The sequence below is a fragment of the Suricata suricatta genome, chromosome 2 (assembly GCF_006229205.1).
Source record: "Suricata suricatta isolate VVHF042 chromosome 2, meerkat_22Aug2017_6uvM2_HiC, whole genome shotgun sequence".
Classification (NCBI taxonomy): Eukaryota; Metazoa; Chordata; class Mammalia; order Carnivora; family Herpestidae; genus Suricata; species Suricata suricatta.
Window position 1 is genome coordinate 107,833,580 of NC_043701.1, and position 19,255 is coordinate 107,852,834.

General features: G+C 42.7%; 1 protein-coding gene across 1 annotated transcript in view; it reads right to left on the reverse strand.

The window, feature by feature from the left end:
- Positions 1-19,255, reverse strand: part of TARBP1 (TAR (HIV-1) RNA binding protein 1) — an 83,137-nt gene that overhangs the window by 59,267 nt on the left and 4,615 nt on the right. Inside the window, exons 3-11 of the mRNA XM_029919375.1 lie at positions 19,082-19,249; positions 13,566-13,663; positions 11,998-12,067; positions 9,683-9,831; positions 8,807-8,859; positions 7,013-7,110; positions 3,997-4,132; positions 3,321-3,417; positions 2,111-2,200 (exon numbers count right to left, since the gene is read on the reverse strand). Coding sequence (XP_029775235.1) covers positions 2,111-2,200; positions 3,321-3,417; positions 3,997-4,132; positions 7,013-7,110; positions 8,807-8,859; positions 9,683-9,831; positions 11,998-12,067; positions 13,566-13,663; positions 19,082-19,249 — 959 coding nt within the window. The remainder of the gene's footprint in view (positions 1-2,110; positions 2,201-3,320; positions 3,418-3,996; positions 4,133-7,012; positions 7,111-8,806; positions 8,860-9,682; positions 9,832-11,997; positions 12,068-13,565; positions 13,664-19,081; positions 19,250-19,255) is intronic.

Below are 19,255 nucleotides of genomic sequence, written 5' to 3' on the forward strand. Positions count from 1 at the left end.
ATGCAATGAAGAGAGTTCATGGGAAAACTTGAACAAAGCTGAATATTTGAATAAACAAAAAGCAAATAACAAACACACTTATTGGACATCTGGAGAAATTCAAACACCAAATATTTTAAATCAAGAAATTATCATTAACATTTTTAGGTATGGTAAGAGCCTATTTCAGCTTTTTAAGTTATTTTTTTAATGTTTTATTCATCTTTGGAGAGACAGAGAGAAAAAGAGTGTGAGTGGGGTAGGGACAGAGAGAGAGGGAAACAGAATCCTAATCAGGCTCCAGGCTCTGAGCTGTGAGCACAGAGCCCAACATGGGGCTCGAACCCACAAACTGTGAGATCATGACCTGAGCCAAAGTTAGACCCATAACCAACTGAGCCAACCAAGTGCCCCTATTTTGGCCCATTTAAAGTCTTTATCTTTTAGCAGCACATACTTCTAGGTGAAATGATAAGATCTGACACAAAAGTCCAACAGAAGAAACTGACTAAATAAATTCTAAAGTATTCAATCACCTAATATTTTAAATATTGCGTGGTGGAAAATTATTTAGAAACATGTTAAAATGCTCAAATGTATGTAAAGATGAAAAATAAAAATCAGAAAAGTATAACTTTGTTTAGAAAATCACACATATTAATATTTATCTTATTTTATCTTATTTTTATTTTTAAGTAGGCTACATGCCCAGCGTGGAGCCCAACACGAGGGCTTGAACTCACAACACTGAGATCAAGACCTGAACTGAGATCAAGTCGTACTTAAGCTTAACCAACTGAACCACCCAGGTGCCCCTACTATATCATTTTAAGTGTATGTGTATATAGTGAGAAAGCAAGACTGAGAATACATATACTGGAAAAAATCAATAATTAAGGTAAAAATTATGGATGTAATTTGGTCATAAGCATTATAGGTAGTTTTTATTTTCTTTATATGCTTCTCTATTTTTCAAATTCCACCTAATTAGATGTGCTGTGATCAAGAAAATGCGAAGAAATTCTAATGTTTAAAGGCCCCAATTTTCTCCTCCTCCTTCATTCCCTCTACTCTATGGCCTCATGATTTCACACCTAAATTATTTTAACATGGTTCAAGCCAATTTCTCGTTTCTGCGGGTACATAGACAGACTTGCCTTCTAAGAGAAATAATCACATCCCTGCCCTCAGGGATCTCTTAGGCATTGGAAAAATAGAATTCTTTTTTGACAAAGCTCCATATCCTCAAAAACTACATAACCTGCAGAGGACAGATTAGAATTCCACCAGCTACACCATGGAGAAGAGCTGACGTGAGTGGTGTGGATGGAGTCCCATGGTTTTGGACAAAACCAAGAGGAGGGAGCAGAGCAGTGCAGACCCCATGGAGGAGAGCGGTACCCTGAGGTCGTCGCGGGTGAGACAGCACTAGGGGAGGGTCTCCACAAGACCAAGGGGGCAGAAAAGGAAAGGCATTTAGGATTTCATGATGGGTTTGATGCATAAAGTCAGGAACAACCAGAAATTACCAAAATGGCAGACTTGGGCAAATGGGTAGATAGAAGTGCTATTAACGGACAGAAAAAAAACACAAAAGGAGGAGGTTACTGTTTTTGAGTCTAAAACGTTATCGTGACTCCGAATGCATCTTGTCCAGAATCGAGATCTGCCCATGAGCACCACCTTCTCTTCTCAGTCAGTCTCTATCCGCAACAGTCTCCTGTCTCCCCATGAGAATCCTGGCACTACTGGTTAGGTCCATTCAGACCAAATAGACAATGTTTTAAAAGCCCTGTTGGCAGGGGCGCCTGGGTGGCTTGGCCAGTTAAGCATTCAACTTCAGCTCAGGTTATGATCTCGCAGTCAATGAGTTCGAGCCCCACATCGGGCTCTGTGTTGACAGCATGGAGCCTGGGGCCTGCTTCGGATTCTGTGTCTCCCACTCTCTACCTCGCCCCGCTGGCTCGCGCTCTCTCCCTCTCAAAACTAATAAACATTAGAAAAAAAAACTAAAAAAGAAAAATAGGACCTCTGTTGGTATATAACAAAGCCATCACTATATTTTACATAAGTGACTATTAGAAAAAAAGTGGTCACATTTCAAAGGCCTTATCATTATTTTCAATCTCACCTCTGTCCACAATGAGGTTCCTCGTCCTAAGGACTCCTCTGGTCTCAGACACATGAGAAAAGTTGAAACATCGGAAAGTGACACCTTCTCCTAGAAGACAGAGGGGGTTGGGGGAGAAGGTGCCAGGGCAGTTAAAAAAAGATCACTCATTTAAAAAATTTTAATCAACTAAAATGAAGTCACTGTGAAAGCAAGCTAGCATACTATTTAAAGTAGAATATTACTAGCGAAATCAAAAGAAAGCCATTTTTAAAAGAAAATATTCAACTTTAGAAAACATTGACAAACATCACATCATTATATAAAGCGACAGATTATTTAAATGTCTATTTTCCTTACAATCAAGGCTACTATCTTACAGACAAGATGGTCACAATCTAAAAGCAAAACAGACACCTTCTTGAAGAAATTACTTGAGTCAAAAAGTGATGCTTCCTTTTTCAAAGCCCTGCTTTATGAAATGACCGCTGCCTTATGAAAACCATCTAAGTCTTGTCATTCCCTGAAGGCTGCACATCCTGAATTAACATACTTGCTCTAGGCCAGGAGTCGGCAAAACCACTCACAGCTGTTTTGTAAATAAAGTCTTATGGCACAGAGTCACTTTTATTCATAAACTGTCTGTGGCTGCTTTTAAGTTATTGTGACAAACACACAAAGACTTAAAAAATGGGACTTTTTCTGGCTCTTCGAGTTTGCTCACCCCTATTTTCAGCAATAGTAGTGGTGTGGTTCTGTAAAACCAAAGATACTCGATATTCCTTGAAGGTCGATTTACAGGAAGATGTGCAGAAAAGGTAGGGAGGAAACCCCTCCCCGGAGGAGTCACCCGGGGCAACGTTAATCCCTCCAGCAACATGTGGAATGGTGCCCCCCAGGGAAGAGACTCTCGCCCGGTTTTTCCTGGGAGCTGATCATACAGCCTCTCCGCGGAGCACCTACCAAAACCCCAGACTCCGAGGAGAGCAGGCAGTCGGTACAGACCACTGTGTGTGCAAACACCGGAGGCAAGTGCCTCACTCTTACCAGTGAAGGGAGAGGGAGCCCTCCTGACATCCAAGTCCCCAGCCCCCAGCAAGGGCCGGGCCGACCGTGTGAGCAGGACCTTCTATTGACAGCATCGCAGGCCTCCTACGTTCACACTTTTTGGCACACCTACTCACGGAGACGGATTTGTACATTGAAGGGTCGTGAGTAAAGAGAAACTTACCACATCTACCAAATTCATGGCTGTCTGAAGAAGGTAGCACTGAGCCGCCCCTCTCAACAGAATCTGATGGGTGATCATAGTGCACTGAAGAACGTCCCTGACGTCAAGAAACAAAAACACGCGTTTCCATCTTCCCAAAGACAATTCTGGTAACTTGTACACACTGACAAGCGGATTTATAGCATCTCCGATCCCCACTGCAGAAAGTCACGGTCAGTACAATTTCAAAGCTACTATTTTCCATTAAGATCTCTACTTGAGCTCAATTTAATATGAAACATACCTCTTTCAAAGACTAAATGAAGACACATTTAAAATAAGAATTTTACATTTTCTGAAATACTTTGCAATCAATATTACTGTTTGATATTTTAGTTCCAGTTTCCTACATATCAATGTAACTGAATAAAACCTTACTGGCCTTGTTTCAAAATCATCAAAATCCAATAGTATGTGTCCTGACACACGTCAGTAGTTCATAAAGCACAATGAGTTCAACCGTATACATAGATTTTTTTTTTTTTACTTAATATAAAAATTAAGAGTTCAAAATTCCCAAAGCCAAAACCACCCACGATAGATTAAAGCAGAGGGGAGAACAAAACGCCCTGATGGAAAGTTAGGGCAAATAACCATGTGTGAACACACAGACATATGCGAGCACCAAGTAAATTACCTGAGAGCAAGAAGCCCTTCCAGACCCAGGGCTTTACACCTCGGGACGTTTGCCAGAGCCTTGGACAGGAACAAAATGGGAATGGCACACCAGTGTCTACTTGACATCTTCTGAATAAACTTTAGTAGGAAGCTGCCTGGAAGAAAAGGTTTGACTTATCACTGTCCCACTAAGCACCCAGAAAGCTTCCCAACAGCAGCAGTCAGGTCTGAAAACGCAAATCAAAAACCATGATGACATAGAACTCCACACCCACTAGCAGGGCTGTCGCCAGAAGGGTAAATAATAACCAGTGCTACCCCAGAAACGGAGACATTGAACCCCCCACCCCACCCCATGCACCGCTGGTGGGAATGCAAAATGGTGCAGCCAGTGCTGAAAACAGCTCCTCCCCGAGTCAAACGGAAAATTACCATGGGAGCCAACAATTCCTCTCCTAGGCATAGGAGAACTGAGGGCATAGGGGTTCATACCAAACTTCGCAGGTGAACATTCACAGAATTATTCGTAGTATTCAAAAGTGGAACCAGGGCACCTTGTGGCTGAGTTGGTTAAGCATTCTGACTCTTGATCTCAGCTCAGGTTATGATCTCATGGTTCATGAGCTCAAGACCTGCATCAGGCTCTGAGCTGACAGTGCGGAGCCTGCTTACGATTCTATTTCTCCCTCTCTCTCTGTGCCTGCCCTGCTTGTGTTCACTCACTCTCTGAAAAATAAATAAGTGAGCTTAAAAAAAAAGAAGTGGAACCAATCCAGGTGTCTACTGGCTGATAAAAGGAGGTTAGTGGCTGACAGGAACTAGGGGGTAATGAAAATATTCTGGAATTAGAGGTAATGGTTGTACAACTTTGTGAATGTACTAAAAACCAATGAACTGAACACTTTAAAAGGGTGAGATTTATGGTATGTGAATTTTGGCTCAACAAACCCGCTGGAAAATATCAATGTTATTTCAATTGCATTCCTGTAAGTATTCTACTATATTGTAAAGATTCTGATAACCATGGAGCTATGGTCAAAAAAAAAAAAGCTTAAGGTAAAAGATCAATTTTTACTGTTAAAAGCCATTCTTCTGTTGGAGATGTTAAAGAAAAACAGAATATGAATGGGTCTAATCAGGGCGCCTGGGTGGCTCAGTCGGTTGAGCATCTGACTTCGGCTCAGGTCATGATCTCCCAGTTTGTGAGTCCGAGCCCCGCGTCGGGCTCTGTGCTGACAGCTTGGAGCCTGGAGCCTGCTTCGGATTCTGTGTCTCCCTCTGTCTCTGCCCCTCTCCTGCTCACAGTGTGTCTCTCTCTCTCAAAAATAAATGTTAGAAAAATTTTAAAAAGACATTTCTTTCATATCTTTAAAAAAAAAAAAGAATGGATCTAATCACTATTGATTTTTCTATTTTGAGATACAAACATAAGGTGCTCTGTCCTGCCTTCTCTGCTAATATATGATTTCTTAAGGACCCTCAAGTCACGCAATCAGTATAAATGTCTTTTCCCCTGCTCAGCCTACAGAATTACTTTTAAGAAATCCTTGGAAGCTCCTCAAAGGAACTTGTTTCATGTTTTACTTACAAAATAATATTTTATATTACTTATTTATAAAATATCATGTATTTTAGGTCTTCTAAACTATCTAGCACAAAATTAGATGCACTTAAGATACTCACCGGACATTGCTGACTGAAAAACTACCAGGTAAAACCTGAGTAAACGCATTAACTTGCCCTCTTCTGTCAGACTAATTAAGTTCCCACTTTTGCCTAACACCTCACTCATGGCACGGAAGGTGGCGATGGCTACGATGCCATTTCACATTCAACACACTCACAGTCCGCTGCGTGCTGGCCCTGACCAGGCGCTGCAGTCCTAGGGCGCCGGCCCCCACCTGCCCCCTGGCTCCTCTGCTGATGGGATGTGCCAACGTGGCCAGCCCAGTAATCCCCATACGGCTGACACTTCTGACTCCGGGCAAGCTAAAGAGCCTCTGAGAGCTACCTTCTCCGGGAACTGATGTTTTATAAAAGTAATCAAGATAATCAATTTTCTATAAACCTGGAGTTGAGATCTACAGATCATCTTTCCTTTTTTCTTGATTTTTAAATATATATTACCATTGGTCACCGTTTCACTCTATTTGCAGGTGAAATACAAAAGGCAATGTGCATGTATTTCACACCCAGAATCACTTTGTAAGCCACACAACCATGAGTGAAAAAAGGAACTCAGAAAGGAGACTTAAGTCTTTCTGCTCAGCAAACACAAGAACACTGGTTTTGTTTTCTGCTTTCCAATTTAACTCCTCAGAGAGGAAAACAAATCCCCAATGTGAAGTGGAGATTTCTAAGATATAAGGTCTTACATAAAGCAACTATAATTTTCTTTGACCTTTTAAGTTCGTATGTATAGAGGGACAGTTTTGCCACAATGAATATTCTTTTTACAACTTTTTCCTAAACCCAAGCTTCTCTTTCTTCAACCAACTTTACTAATTTTTGGAAAGTGAATAGAGAAAACTAGAAAAGACAGTCAACTACAGTACACCTTCTAAAATTACTTCTGTGTTGGGGCGCCTGGGTAGCTCAGTCAGTTGAACGTCTGACTTTGGGTCAGATGGTCATCTCACAGTTTGTGGGTTCAAGTCCCGCATCAGGCTCTGCGCTGACAGCTCGGAGCCTGGAGCCTCCTTTGGATTGTTTTCCCCTCTCTCTGCCACTCCCCTGCTCACACTGTCTCTCTCTCTTATATATAAACAAACATTAAAAAAAAATTTTTTTTAATTACTTCCATGTTACTCATGCCAATACTGGTCATTATATGTTATATATAAAGGCAAAAGTGTGTGCTCAAGCACAATAAACCCCTGTATAATTCTGACAAAATAGGTAAATTCCAGAAGAAGGAAATTACTTTGATAATGTTGATTATAATAGTTATAGGATAGTGCTTATCACCAATATACTAAAACTCTTTTTTAAGTTTTAAAGCTAATAAATTTAAAAAACTCTTTGCCAACACATACTCTTTATTTCTTCTGGAAGAAGAGAAACATAAGTGACCAGAAACTTCTGTAATTTCAGTCCCAATGGAGAACCACTTCCTATCAGCTGGCCTGGGGACCTGTAGACAAATGAGGGGAAAAAACAAATATTTAAAACTTACAAATAAGTACACTGAAACTAGATGAACTACGGCTCAGAAGTCTTTCAACAACAATCAGTCTGTCTTTTTCTGAACCTGCAGTTTATTTTTCAGTGAAATTGTAAATAACCTTCTGATTACAAAAAATCAGGGTCTTCTAGGAAAACGGACATGAGCTACTAACATAACGTACTAAGTAGCCACGGACCTCCTTTTTGTGATCCGTTCCCTGACATGCATAAATGAATCTTGCTAAATAGCATCATTTTTTAAAAAGTCTAAAAATGATCATTTTCAATCAGATTTATTGTTTCCAACATACAATCCAATGATGTTAAATCTTTAAGTATTAAAAAAAGAAATAACATTCCTAGAAAAATATATATGAGAAATTAATTACTCTGCAAGAGTACTGAATTGTCCGCATCTACTCAAGTCATGGGGTTTTTCCTGCTTTGTGCTTCCACCGGGACATTATCTGTTAATTGAACACATTAGAATGGGCGAAAACTGAAGGCATTTCATAATAAATGTGTCTGTTGGCTCCTTTAGAGGCACCAAGTTGGTTTTACTGCTCTCCAGCTGTCTAATTGCTTCACAGAACTATTCAACAGTAATGAGTTATCTGAAAACTAATTGGCAAATCCAGCATTGCTATGCTCTTTCAGTATTTATTAAATAGGATTAAATATTCACATAACAGCACAAACTAACTTCAACATTTTAAGACTGGCAGCGGGTTTTGTTTTTTTTTTTTTCTGAGTAGAGGTATACCAAACAGAAGACCTGCAAGTATAAATTTACTTCATCCATGTTGGAAAGACGACAGAAGTTCAAAAGTGAGGGGAAATTCTGAACGTATGACTCAAGAGTACAGATAATGCTGAGAAAAATGAGGCTATGGCACAATAATGACAAACTTTTCACTGTCTTATCTTTTCGAAGGGGACAGGGGCAGGAAGTGACAGATTCTGGACAATGGCAGCCGCTGTCAGATTTGGAAACGGCAGGTTAGCGAGCCCCGTGGTATCAGACTGGAATCGGATGGGCTGCTGTGAACCCCTGGTTTTTCACATGGTTGGAGAGGCAAATGGACAGACAGACGGACAGACCGAGCTGGATTAGGACACAGATGGGTAACTGCGCTCAGTAGCCAGAGCTGGGAAACCAACATGCACACACAGGGAGAGAGAGAACAGGCAAGCAAATGTGCTGATGCGGTAACGTGGGGGTGAGGATGAAAGGTAAGTGGGGATTCTTGTATTATTCTCACAAGTTTTCCAGAAGTCAAAATAAAAAGTAAAAAAAAAAAAAAAAAGTGTAGAGTATTGGTTAGCCAAAGTCACTACAATTTCCAAAAGGGCAGAAATCAGAGTGAGGGGAAGAAAGTAAATAAACTTTGGGACGTATACTTTCAGTAAGCCCAACAGTGGAAGGGTTCAAGGTAAGAATTTAAGAAAAAAAAGAAGGAACGTCTGATGCAACTAACAGAAGAAGAGCAAGAACCACCACAAACACAGAAGGGCTTTAGGACAAGAAAAAGGTTAATGCCCCTCCAGCATCATGCATGATGTACCAAGTGCATTAAACAGCCTGGTCCTATTTCACAAACATGTTAAATTTATACATCAAGGAGAGTCCTATGTTGCTGCAAGGTAACATAATGCCCGTTTACCTGCTGTATAGAGAGCTCTCTGACAGTGCATCCATTAGTGGTCCAATGATAAACTAAAAAAAAAAAAATTAATCGATGTTAAGATATAGTCGCAACTTCGAAAAGTCGGCTTTGCCCTGACTGCATCTCCCAACAGGAATGCAGACGAGCTGGTCTAAGCAAAGCTGATCTCTTACCCTGTAGGCTAGTTCAATGCTAACCGTGGAGAGTCCCTTAATTCCATCACCACAACAAATACACAATTTCCCCACCTGATAAAAACTTAAGAGTATTCACATAGGGCCAGGAAGGAAGAAACAAGCCCCAAGAAGAAATATATAGTGGAAAATAAGCATAGTTACAGAGGGAACAAAAAAGATACCGAAGAGAAAATGTAAGCTCCTATGCCTGGAAAATAAAACTGGGGGGGGGGGGGGGGTTGTATTTTCAAAAATATTACCCGACAGAGGGTCAAGAAAGCAAGAGTCTAGGAAGGACAGGAGAATGTGGAAAATGATACATATCAAAACATGACAGCATGCCATCAATTAGGAAAGTTTACTAGGGTGTTTCTAAATAGCGGGTAAATCTCTGTGCCCTGAGTGATCATGTGACTAGAAGACTTGAATCACAGCTGTAATTCATATTCTCCACTTTGTGGGATTTCTGCTCAAGGGAAGTAGAGATGCTAATAAATACAGCTCAAAGGCAATCTCTACGGAAGACAACAGCTAACAGGGACTCAGGGATTCGGAGTTGTGGAAGCAGCATCATTATTCAAGTCTACAAAATGTTCTTGCTACAAGAGCCCCAATACATAGATTCTTTGAAGATCACTTATGATGCAACAAATTTCTCCTGACAAAGGGAGCAAGGCAGGGAAAAGGCTGTCATTACCTCAGAACATTCTGGCGAAAACGGAAGAACTTTTGTCTCATACAGCTCCAAAAAATGGATAACACCTTCTTTGGTCAGGATTTTATTTTCACTTTCAAACATTCTTTTATAAATACACATATGCCAGGACGGGTGAAAGAGCCAATTTCCTGTGGAAACAAACACCCAATGTGGGCAGCTGATTCTTACGTTACAGTGTTCCACACAGACTACAGATTCATAAAGAAACACATTTACATGCAGATACATTAATTTCATCAGAACACAACACCAAGTTTTTAAATCAGATCCAAGTGTGCTCACTAAGTGACCAAAATGACTTCAGTGCTCAGTGCTCCATACTGAGACAGTTTCACTTAGACTGCAGGCGACCTGACCACTGCTACGGTGCACAGGCTGAAACTTCAGACTTGGGGTCATTTCAAACAATCCCCATCACCCTACGTCAGTAAACTGCCTTCTTCTGGAACTGTCACTCCTCCGCTTAAATCCCTGGAATGGCTTCTCATACTTGGAATAAAATCTTAACAGGGCACCTGGGTGACTCAGTCAGCCCTTGATTTTGGCTCAGGTCATGACCTCTTGATTGGTGGAACAGAGCCCCACATCAGGCGCTGCGCCGAGCAGGAAGCCTGTTTCGGATTCTGTGGGTCTCTGCCGCTCTGCTCTCTCCTGTCCCATCTCAGTGTGCACATAGTGTCACCTCAACTCTGATGTCCCTTCTCAGGCAGGCCTCCCGTGCCCCACTTGCTGAGCATACTCCCACTTCAGTCCCTTGTTTGGTACCTTCACAGAACTTCTCCTAAGACTTTTTTTTTTTCATGGAAAAGAGGCAAAGTTAAATAAAAACTAGTACGTCTGTCTCGCTGCCTTTTTTCCTAGCACTCAGCATATGCCAGACACTCAGTGAATTCCTATTAAATATATAAATGAGGCAAAAAACACACAAAAAATGGAATAAATATGTACCTTAGAGGTCTTTTTTTTTTAAACTCTTTTTGAAATATTCTTTAATTCTTCTAGGAAAAAAATATTCAGCATTTTTTAACTCATGGCATTCTAGAAATAAATTGGTCCATTATTTGTAATTTATGCCAAGATGCTTGTTCAGTGCTTTGGCAATGGTAATTTTTCAAAATCTGTCACTGCTATTTGATTTGGCCTGCCAAGAGCTGTGGGCAAAACATGGTAATAAGAGAATCATTTTAATAGTAAATGCATAAGTGAAGTCACAACAGGATTCAATTAAATTCTAGCCCCAGGTGACTATAGATTCTTCTGCTCTGTGAAAAATCCCAGTGTATCCAAAAACAACTACGGCACTTGGCTGAATAGAAGCTCAGCTCCTAAGGGGTCAAACGATTAAAGTTGTAATTATCTAGAGTAGGCACTACAACCCATTTACCCAGGTTAATTCTCATGGGTAAACACGATAATGTAGCAGTTTATCATTCATACGCACACTGCACACTGTCAGCCTGCATTCAGCGGTTTTGTTGATTCAAACTTCATTATCATAAAACAATTTTTGGAAGCTCCACTTCCTTCTAGTTCTCCTAAAAGGCTCTCAAAATACAGTACCGGGGAAGGGCTTAAGAAACGGTTATTTCAAATCAAGTCTTAGAATCTTCCTAAGAAGCCCAAGAGCCAGAGTCACCACTGAACCCCCAAAAAACTAACAAGGACACAGATCTAGAGAATAAGAATGGAAAGCAGTTAAAATATATAATACCAAGGAGCTATTATTGAAACTGTAGACCACGCCACCATCAAAACGTTACTGAAGAGGCCTCATCGTGCAAGGATAGATGCTGAAATGATTACAGACAACAGGATGCACTGTAGTCCCTGGTGGGGAGGCAGGAGGAGAGGCTGAGAGAGCATACGAGGCACAGAGGCACAGGCTGGCCATGTGTGTGCTGACCGCTGTCCGGAGCGGGGCGAGGGGCTTCATGTTACATTATTCACCTTCTGTGAGTGCTTGACGTGGTCCATAATCAAGAGTTTACAGAATTAGCCATACCTCTCCATCACAGAAAACTCTGCAGTCATTTAAAATTATGTTCTCAAAGACCATTTACGGGTGTAGGGAAGCCCATCTGGACAGACTGCTAAGTGAGACAAAACACTTCGCTCAATCAGTCCAGAAGGTGTGTGTCTGGGACGTTCAGAGCCACTCTCTCAGTGACAGAGAGTCACGTTACCCTTTTACAGTCTTCCCAAACTCTCTCTAATGAATAAGAGGTAGGCACCCAAACAAGGAGGAAACAAGAAACAACAAATGTCACAAAAATCAAAACAAAAGTAACCATTACCGTCTGCCTTGGACACGGCGTATTCAAACAGACTGCTGAGCTTTGGTAACACGGGCTTTATAACGTGGATCTGAAAACAAAAACAAAACACTACAGGAAATAAAAATTCACCTTTGAAAACGAGGTGAACTGTAAAAAACAAAACAAAACTTCTTTCCATCCGTTTTATACAACAGTAGCCCTCCTGTTTTTCTCCCCATAGAAAAACTACGCAGAGGGCGCCAGCTTCTTCCAGCTGTTAAATCCTACAAATCCTGATGTAGGACTGAGTGCAGCGGAGCTAAGGAAGGAACCCACCCGAGGATACAGTAACAGCGCCATTACGTGTGCACAGGGAGAATCGTAAGTGCCTCAAAGGTGCTGGGATACAGGCAGGGTGGTAACACCAACAGATGACAAAGAGGGGAAAAAATAGTCTCTCTAGTCACTCAAGTTGTTCAAAGCCACACATTTAGAAATACAGCCTGTTCAGAGTTCAGTGTTCAACTACTTAGACTACTGTAGGTAAATGTAGGTATATCAGAGTTTCTAAAGAAATTACAGTGGTCTATGTATATACTGTTTAAAAGAAAACCATAAAAGTTTATTTGAATTTAGAAATGCTTTTTATTTTTTTAACATTTACTTACTTACTTTTGAGAGAGCACATGCGCGCAGACGGGAGAGGTGGAGAGAGAGGGGGGCAGAGGATCTGAAGCGAAGCAGGCTCCACACTGACAGTGGCAGCCTGATGTGGGGCTCGGACTCACGCATCGGGAGATCATGACCTGTGCTGAAGTTGGACACTCAACCAACTGATCCACCCAGGTGCCCCGGCTTTAGCAATTTAGTGCTGCCTGGGTGGCTCAGTTGGTTAAGCATCCAACTCTTGATCTCATCTCAGGTCATGATCTCATAGTTCAGGATCAGGCCCGTGGTGCTCCATGCTGACAGCGCAGAGCCTGCTTGGGAGTTTCTCTCCATCTCCCTCTCTGCCCATCCCCCACATACGCACATTTTCTCCTTCTCTCTCAGAGAGAGTCCTCTCACCTTAAAAATTTCACGATTCTACAAAAATGAATTCAAAGGTAACTGAAAATAATTTTTTCAAGTTTCCACTTGCAAGACTAGGTACACACAGATGTAAGAGCTAAAACAAGCAGGAAGGAAGGGCGGGAGAGAAGGGAGGGAGGGAGGCCAGCTGGCCTATAATATTAAAAGGCAATTATCTATTTAACAACAATTCACCTCAGAATCACCTTAAGTAGCATTTGCCTAACTAAGTGTGTATTTCTTTGGAGATTTTTCAGAACACTGAGAAACTAAAAACTAACACTTTAGAAGTAAACGTCAAGGGAAGAGCAAATAAGGCTAAAAATCTCTGAGTTACAATTTAAGTCAATTAAAAGTACGCTTTAATTTCCAGAGTTAACATTCAGCGTTAAATTGCATTTATGCTGGAGAACAAAAGACACTCGTATCCCATTATGCTTTATCCAAATTGGTCTTTTCGTGTTGCTTTTATAGAACGTTTGAATAAAATGAAAACTGCATCTACCTAGGATTTGTTAAAATATGAAAACACTTACCTGATTTCCCTCTAGAGTCTCCATGATTAAAATATAGTTTTCCCAAAACTTGAGGAGTTCATCTTTTTTCTTCTCAGACCACCAAAACAGACTTGGACCTGATGGTTTAAAAAGGAAAATTAGTTCCTCCTTTGGTATATTCCTTGTTTCGTAATGACAGTCATTTTTAAAATCACACCACTGTTAACAAATACTGTATTCTCTAATAATGCAGGGAACCCCTGTATCGAAGCCCAGAGAGAAGGCTCAGGCTAACAATCTCAAATGGAGTTGTTGGGTTTTGTTCTTTTCTTTTCATTAAGATTACTGTTTGGGAGTTCTGGGTAAGAGTCATAAGCCCTACTTTCTCCCCCTAAGAATCTCACTGAAACAGTCAAAGATTTTTCAAAGGCAAAAGCCCAGAAGCATGGAGACAACAGGGGAGCGGACGAGCAGTGAAGCCTGGTTTGGGTTGGGCACTAGGTGACCACGTAGGCACCCTGGGTGCTGAGATCCCCTTCTACCTGCCCCTTCCAGCACATGAGCCCCTCAGGTCCCAGAACACCAACCCAGACTTGGCTACGCAGCAGCAGATTGGAGAGTCTCCGTGGAATCTGGCCAGCCCCGGGAGTAAAGACCTGTCATGGGAGATCACCCAATACTATGGCTTGGCCAGATCACCTTGCAGTGAAGTCCATGCAGGCTCCACTCATGTGCTTAGAGACTTAAACTTTATTTGGGGTTCCTTATTCTTAAATAGAAACAGGTATCTAAGGATCACCAGATGTCTGGGGGAGCATGCATATTAACAATCAAGACCAAAACAGACAGATTTGGAGAAAACACACCTGGGGGAACGAGATAAATCTCATGCTGTCGTAAGCACAGGATACAGTGAGCAAGGGTACATTATAAGAACAAGAAAGACCGCATGAGAATAAAAATTTGATAGCAAACAACAATGAATGCAGAGAAAGGACTGGAAATAATTCTGAGGGAGTCACCAAGGAAATAGAACAAAGAGATAAAATCCTAGGAAACAGAAGATGCTTTGATAACCGGTCCAGGAGTTTCAATATCCAATATGAGAACAGAAATAAGAAAGGAAATAAAGTAATTCAGGAGAAGTTCCCAGAACCAAAGAACACGGTTTCCGGATGGACTAGGTCCCCCAAGTGCCCAGCAAAGGGATGAAGACCGATCCGGGCCACAACTGTGACATTTCACAATGATGGGAGCACAGTCCCCAGTTCCAAGGAGAAGCAGCACAGCACATACAAATAACCATGACTCAGGATGGTCTCAGTCTGCTCAAGGGCTCGGGCTTCCAGGACAGTAGATCAATGCCTTTCAAACTGTGAATGGAAACGTTTTCCAGGCTAGAGTTCTACCCCCTGTCAAACCATAAATCCAATGTGATGGGAAAACAAAGGCATTTGGACACACTTGGTCTCAGCTTCCGCCCAAGATATAAAAAGCCACAGAAGAACATTCCTGCCCCACTAACAAAGCAAAAGAGCTGGACAATACACAAAACCCGAAACTCCTAAAACCTACAGCTGCCAAGCAGCCAGTTGATCTGAACTCCAGAGGGCAGAAAGCCTGTCCAAGAACAGCCAGGGCACACAAGCAGATCCACCTCTGGCCAAGTGCAGGAAGAGGTGGTCACCAAAAAGTAGTTTCAGAAAAAACAACAGGGGTGCCTGGGTGGCTCAACCAGTTAAGCATCCGACTTCAACTCAGGTCATGATCCCTCATAGTCCGTGGGTTCGAGCCCCACATCGGGCTCTGTGCTGACACCTCAGAGGCTGGAGCCTGCTTCAGATTCTGTCTCCCTCTCTCTCTGCCCTTCCCCTGCTTGCTCTGTCTTTGTCTCTCAGAATAATGATTTAAAAATTTAAAAAAATAAAAATAAAAAACAAAAAACAAGGGGCAGTTAAGCATCTAACTCTTGATTTCAGCTCAGGTCATGATCTCACTGCTTAGAGGATCGAGCCCCACATCAGGCTCTGCGCTGACCATGTGGAGCCTCCTTAGGATCATTCATTCATTCATTCATTCATTCTCTCTCTCTCTCTCTCTCTCTCTCTCTCCCCCCCAAAATAAATAAATAAATAATAAAACTTTAAGAACAGAGAAACAATAAAAACAATAAATGTTTGATGAGTTCTTCAAGGCCAGGAGTGGGCTAGTTTAACAGCCTAGAACCTTGAGAACCCCAAAGGGAACCCATGACCACTCACCAGCTCGTTTCCTTAGGCCTCCTCCACGTGTTCTGAGAAAGACTGGGGAAACGGAAGAAACTGGAGCACAAGTGTGCAGGGCCCAAGACCAACTGGAGAAGCCCATCCCAGCCCTACAGGAGAACAAGATGGTGGCCAACTGCTGCACCCTGGCCCCTCCTCACACCAGAGACCACAGCTGTTTGTGCCTGGGGGCAAAGCCTCCCACATCCCCATGCCTGTCCCAAGTCCTGACACTACACAAAAGTTGGCTGCCCTGGGGATGGACAGAAAACCCGCACCGATGGGAGGAAACCCTCTCATGCCCAGATATAAAGCAGGTCTGCCGCCACCGCCGCCGCCGCTGCCACTGCTGGGGGAAGGCAGGAATCCAGGGGCCAAGACCTACCGCAGATACAAGCAGAACGAAGCCACCAAAGGACAGGGTAAGGACACTCTAAACCCTCCACTGAGTGGGAGGTAGAGGTGTGCTAGTTTCAGCAGCACACAGACTTAAAAAAGTAAGAGACAGAGGTTATTTGCCACTGGAGTGGGGGCAGACATGGCAAAGAAAGCCGGAACCCTGAGGTTCAGGTACATGGGGCCTAAGAAGCCAGAGAAGAAGAAATGAAAAGTCCCACAACCTTCACCCTCCATCTCAAGTCTTGCACTGAGCAACAAACATCAGTGGTCGACCCCTTCCTGAGGGCAGGACCCCATTTGTGGGGTTAGCATCAAGGGCTTCAGAAAAACAAGAACTCTGACAAAACCCTGGGTACTCCAGACTTCACATTAAACATAAGGAAGCAACAACCCACAACCACAGCCAACAAGATCCAAATCCAGCCTCACTATAAATTAGTGTGACTCAGTCCAACACTAATGGCCTAACAGAAGAAGGGCACAGTCTCAATGCGTATTTACTTCAGTCTCTACTGACGACGGTGACCCCACCAAGAGAGATCAAACAAAAAACAAAACCAAACTTAGAAAGTTGCTCCTGTCTACATACGGAACTAGGACGAGTATGTTAAAGATGTTAAAGGATCTAGTGGAGAAGGCAGAGAGCACATATGAACAGATAAGGATTCTCAGTGGACTGAATTGTCAGATGGAAATAAGAGAAATAAAACATATCAGACACAGAAGATCCTTTGATGGATTTATCAGATATGCTCTTAAAATATTTGATCTCTGGGGGCACCTGGGTGGCTCAGTTGGTTGAGCGTCAGACTTTGGCTCAGGTCATGATCTCACCGCTTGTGATTTCAAGCCTCGCATAGGGCTCTGTGTTCACAGCTAGGAGCCTGGAGTCTGCTTCAGATTGTGTCTCCCTCTCTCTCTCCCCCCGCTCATGCTCTGTCCCTCAATAATAAATATTTTTTAAAATTTTTTAAAAATTTTGATCTCTGGAAAATGCTCTCCACCAAAACAAGTGAGTAAACCAAAAAAGAGGAAGGTAAGAACTCCAGGAAACAAGAGTTCCAAAACAGGACTCAGGTGAAGGCATTATCTAAGAACAGCTGTGCAATGGGCTGAACTTCTATGAGCATCTAACAAAAATGATCAAGAAATCTAAGGGGCGCCTGGTGGGCTCGGTCAGTAAAGCATGATCTCGCAGCTCATGGGTTTGAGCCTCGTAGAGGGCTCTGTGCTGATGGCTCAGAGCCTGGAGCCTCCTTCGGTTTCTGTGTCTCCCTCTTTCTCTGCCTCTCCTCCGCTCACGCTCTCTCTCTCTCTCAAAAATGAATAAACATTAATAAAAAATCCTTTTGTTAAAGAAATCTAATAGAAACATCAGGGAAATTTTGTACAAGAAAAACTTAGACAACAAGCTAAAAATCTGAGGCTGAATTAGTGATACTGAGAGAACCAAACACATTTTTAAATAATTCCAGAGAAAACTTGCAAGAAGGAAAAAAATAATCGCAACTTTCTGCACAGACCACCTGTGAACAGTATTTTCAGTCATACTTTTGTAAATGTTGAATCACATTTAACCAAAGGGTTACTATGACATGGATTTTTATTTATCCAGATTATTGGAAGACACAGAGGTAAGTACCAAAATAATCCACCAAAAGTGTTTCAAGAGGTTGCTTTCTGAAATGGAAAGTAGGAGCGGGAGGGCACAGAAAAACTACTGCTTATCTTTAAAACTCTGCAGAACGACTCTTTTAAAATAAATGACTTTAATTTTGGTATTTTTAAAGTCTTCTCCAGGGGCATCGGGTGGCTCAGTCAATTGAGCATCTGACTTCAGCTCAGGTTATGATCTCACTGTTGATGAGTTTGAGCCCCACATGGAGCTTGCTGTCAGCTGGGAGCTGGCTTCAGATCCTGCTTCGGATTCTGTCTCCCTCTCCCTCTGCCCCTCCCTTGCTTGCACTCTCTCTCAAAAATCAACAGAATATTTTGAAAAAAGTCTTCTCCAGTGAAAACTCTCATTAGATGATCACTTCGTGGCCTGTCAAAACATTTCCTATCTAATGTTTTAGACAAACGTGAAAATCTACTCATGACTTCAACCAAACAAAAATCCTTTACCAGTAATAGGCAGCCATAGCTGAAAAAGTAGAAATTTTCTATCCACGGGAGACAATTTTGAATCCATCTATTTTCGGTCTTGGAGAGCTCAAAAAGAAGCCTGCAGGGAATGTTCACACATTTCGGGGAACAAACCAATTAGCGGTAAGTACCAAATTGAACGAAGTCCTGATGATTATTTTAACTTCTCTTGTAGGAAGCACAGGCTCAAATGGTTTTCAAAAATTACTTAAAATCAGTAGCAAAAATACCCTCGAAAGGTCGACCTAAGGACTATCCATTTAACAAACTTCAGTAACTCCCAGAAAGAGAACTGGCCAAGAGACATTTCCAAAGAATGTGAGCTTTCTACAACAGAGTGCTCACACGCAAACCTCAATGCACGACTCAGGGCAGGTAAATAATTTTTCTTCCAATCTGACTGAAGCTAACCCTTCCTATTAGGATGGACCCACCACGAGATCGGGCACATGTGGTCTGTCAAATCTCGCGTGGGCTGTCATGGTCCTAATTATTCCACGGACGCAGAAGCCCGCCCGGCTCTGGGTCAGAAAGGTTAGGAGATGCGGACTGTTCTCAGATGCAGGGATCTGGGGCACTTGGAGAACACCCTCGAGGTGACGTTCCCAAGGTCTCCGGGCTTTAAGGTCAAGGGGAAGGCACATTAGGCCGCCAGCTTCGGAGGGCGGAGAGGTGGTTTTCAGAAGCGGGGGAGAGGGGGTCTCCCCAACGAAAAGGGGTTGGGCCGGGGGACAAAGAGGCAAGTACCGTTTCCTTCCCGGGGGCCGCAGGTGCAGCTGGCCCCCAGCTCCGCCGACACCTCCACCGCCCGCTGCAGCAGGTAGCGCGCGCGCTTGCGCGTCAGGGCGTCCTGGGCCTGGGCCAGCCCCGCCTGCACCGTCCGCCAGAAGCGCCCGCAGCGCCGCGCGTCCGGGCCTTCCC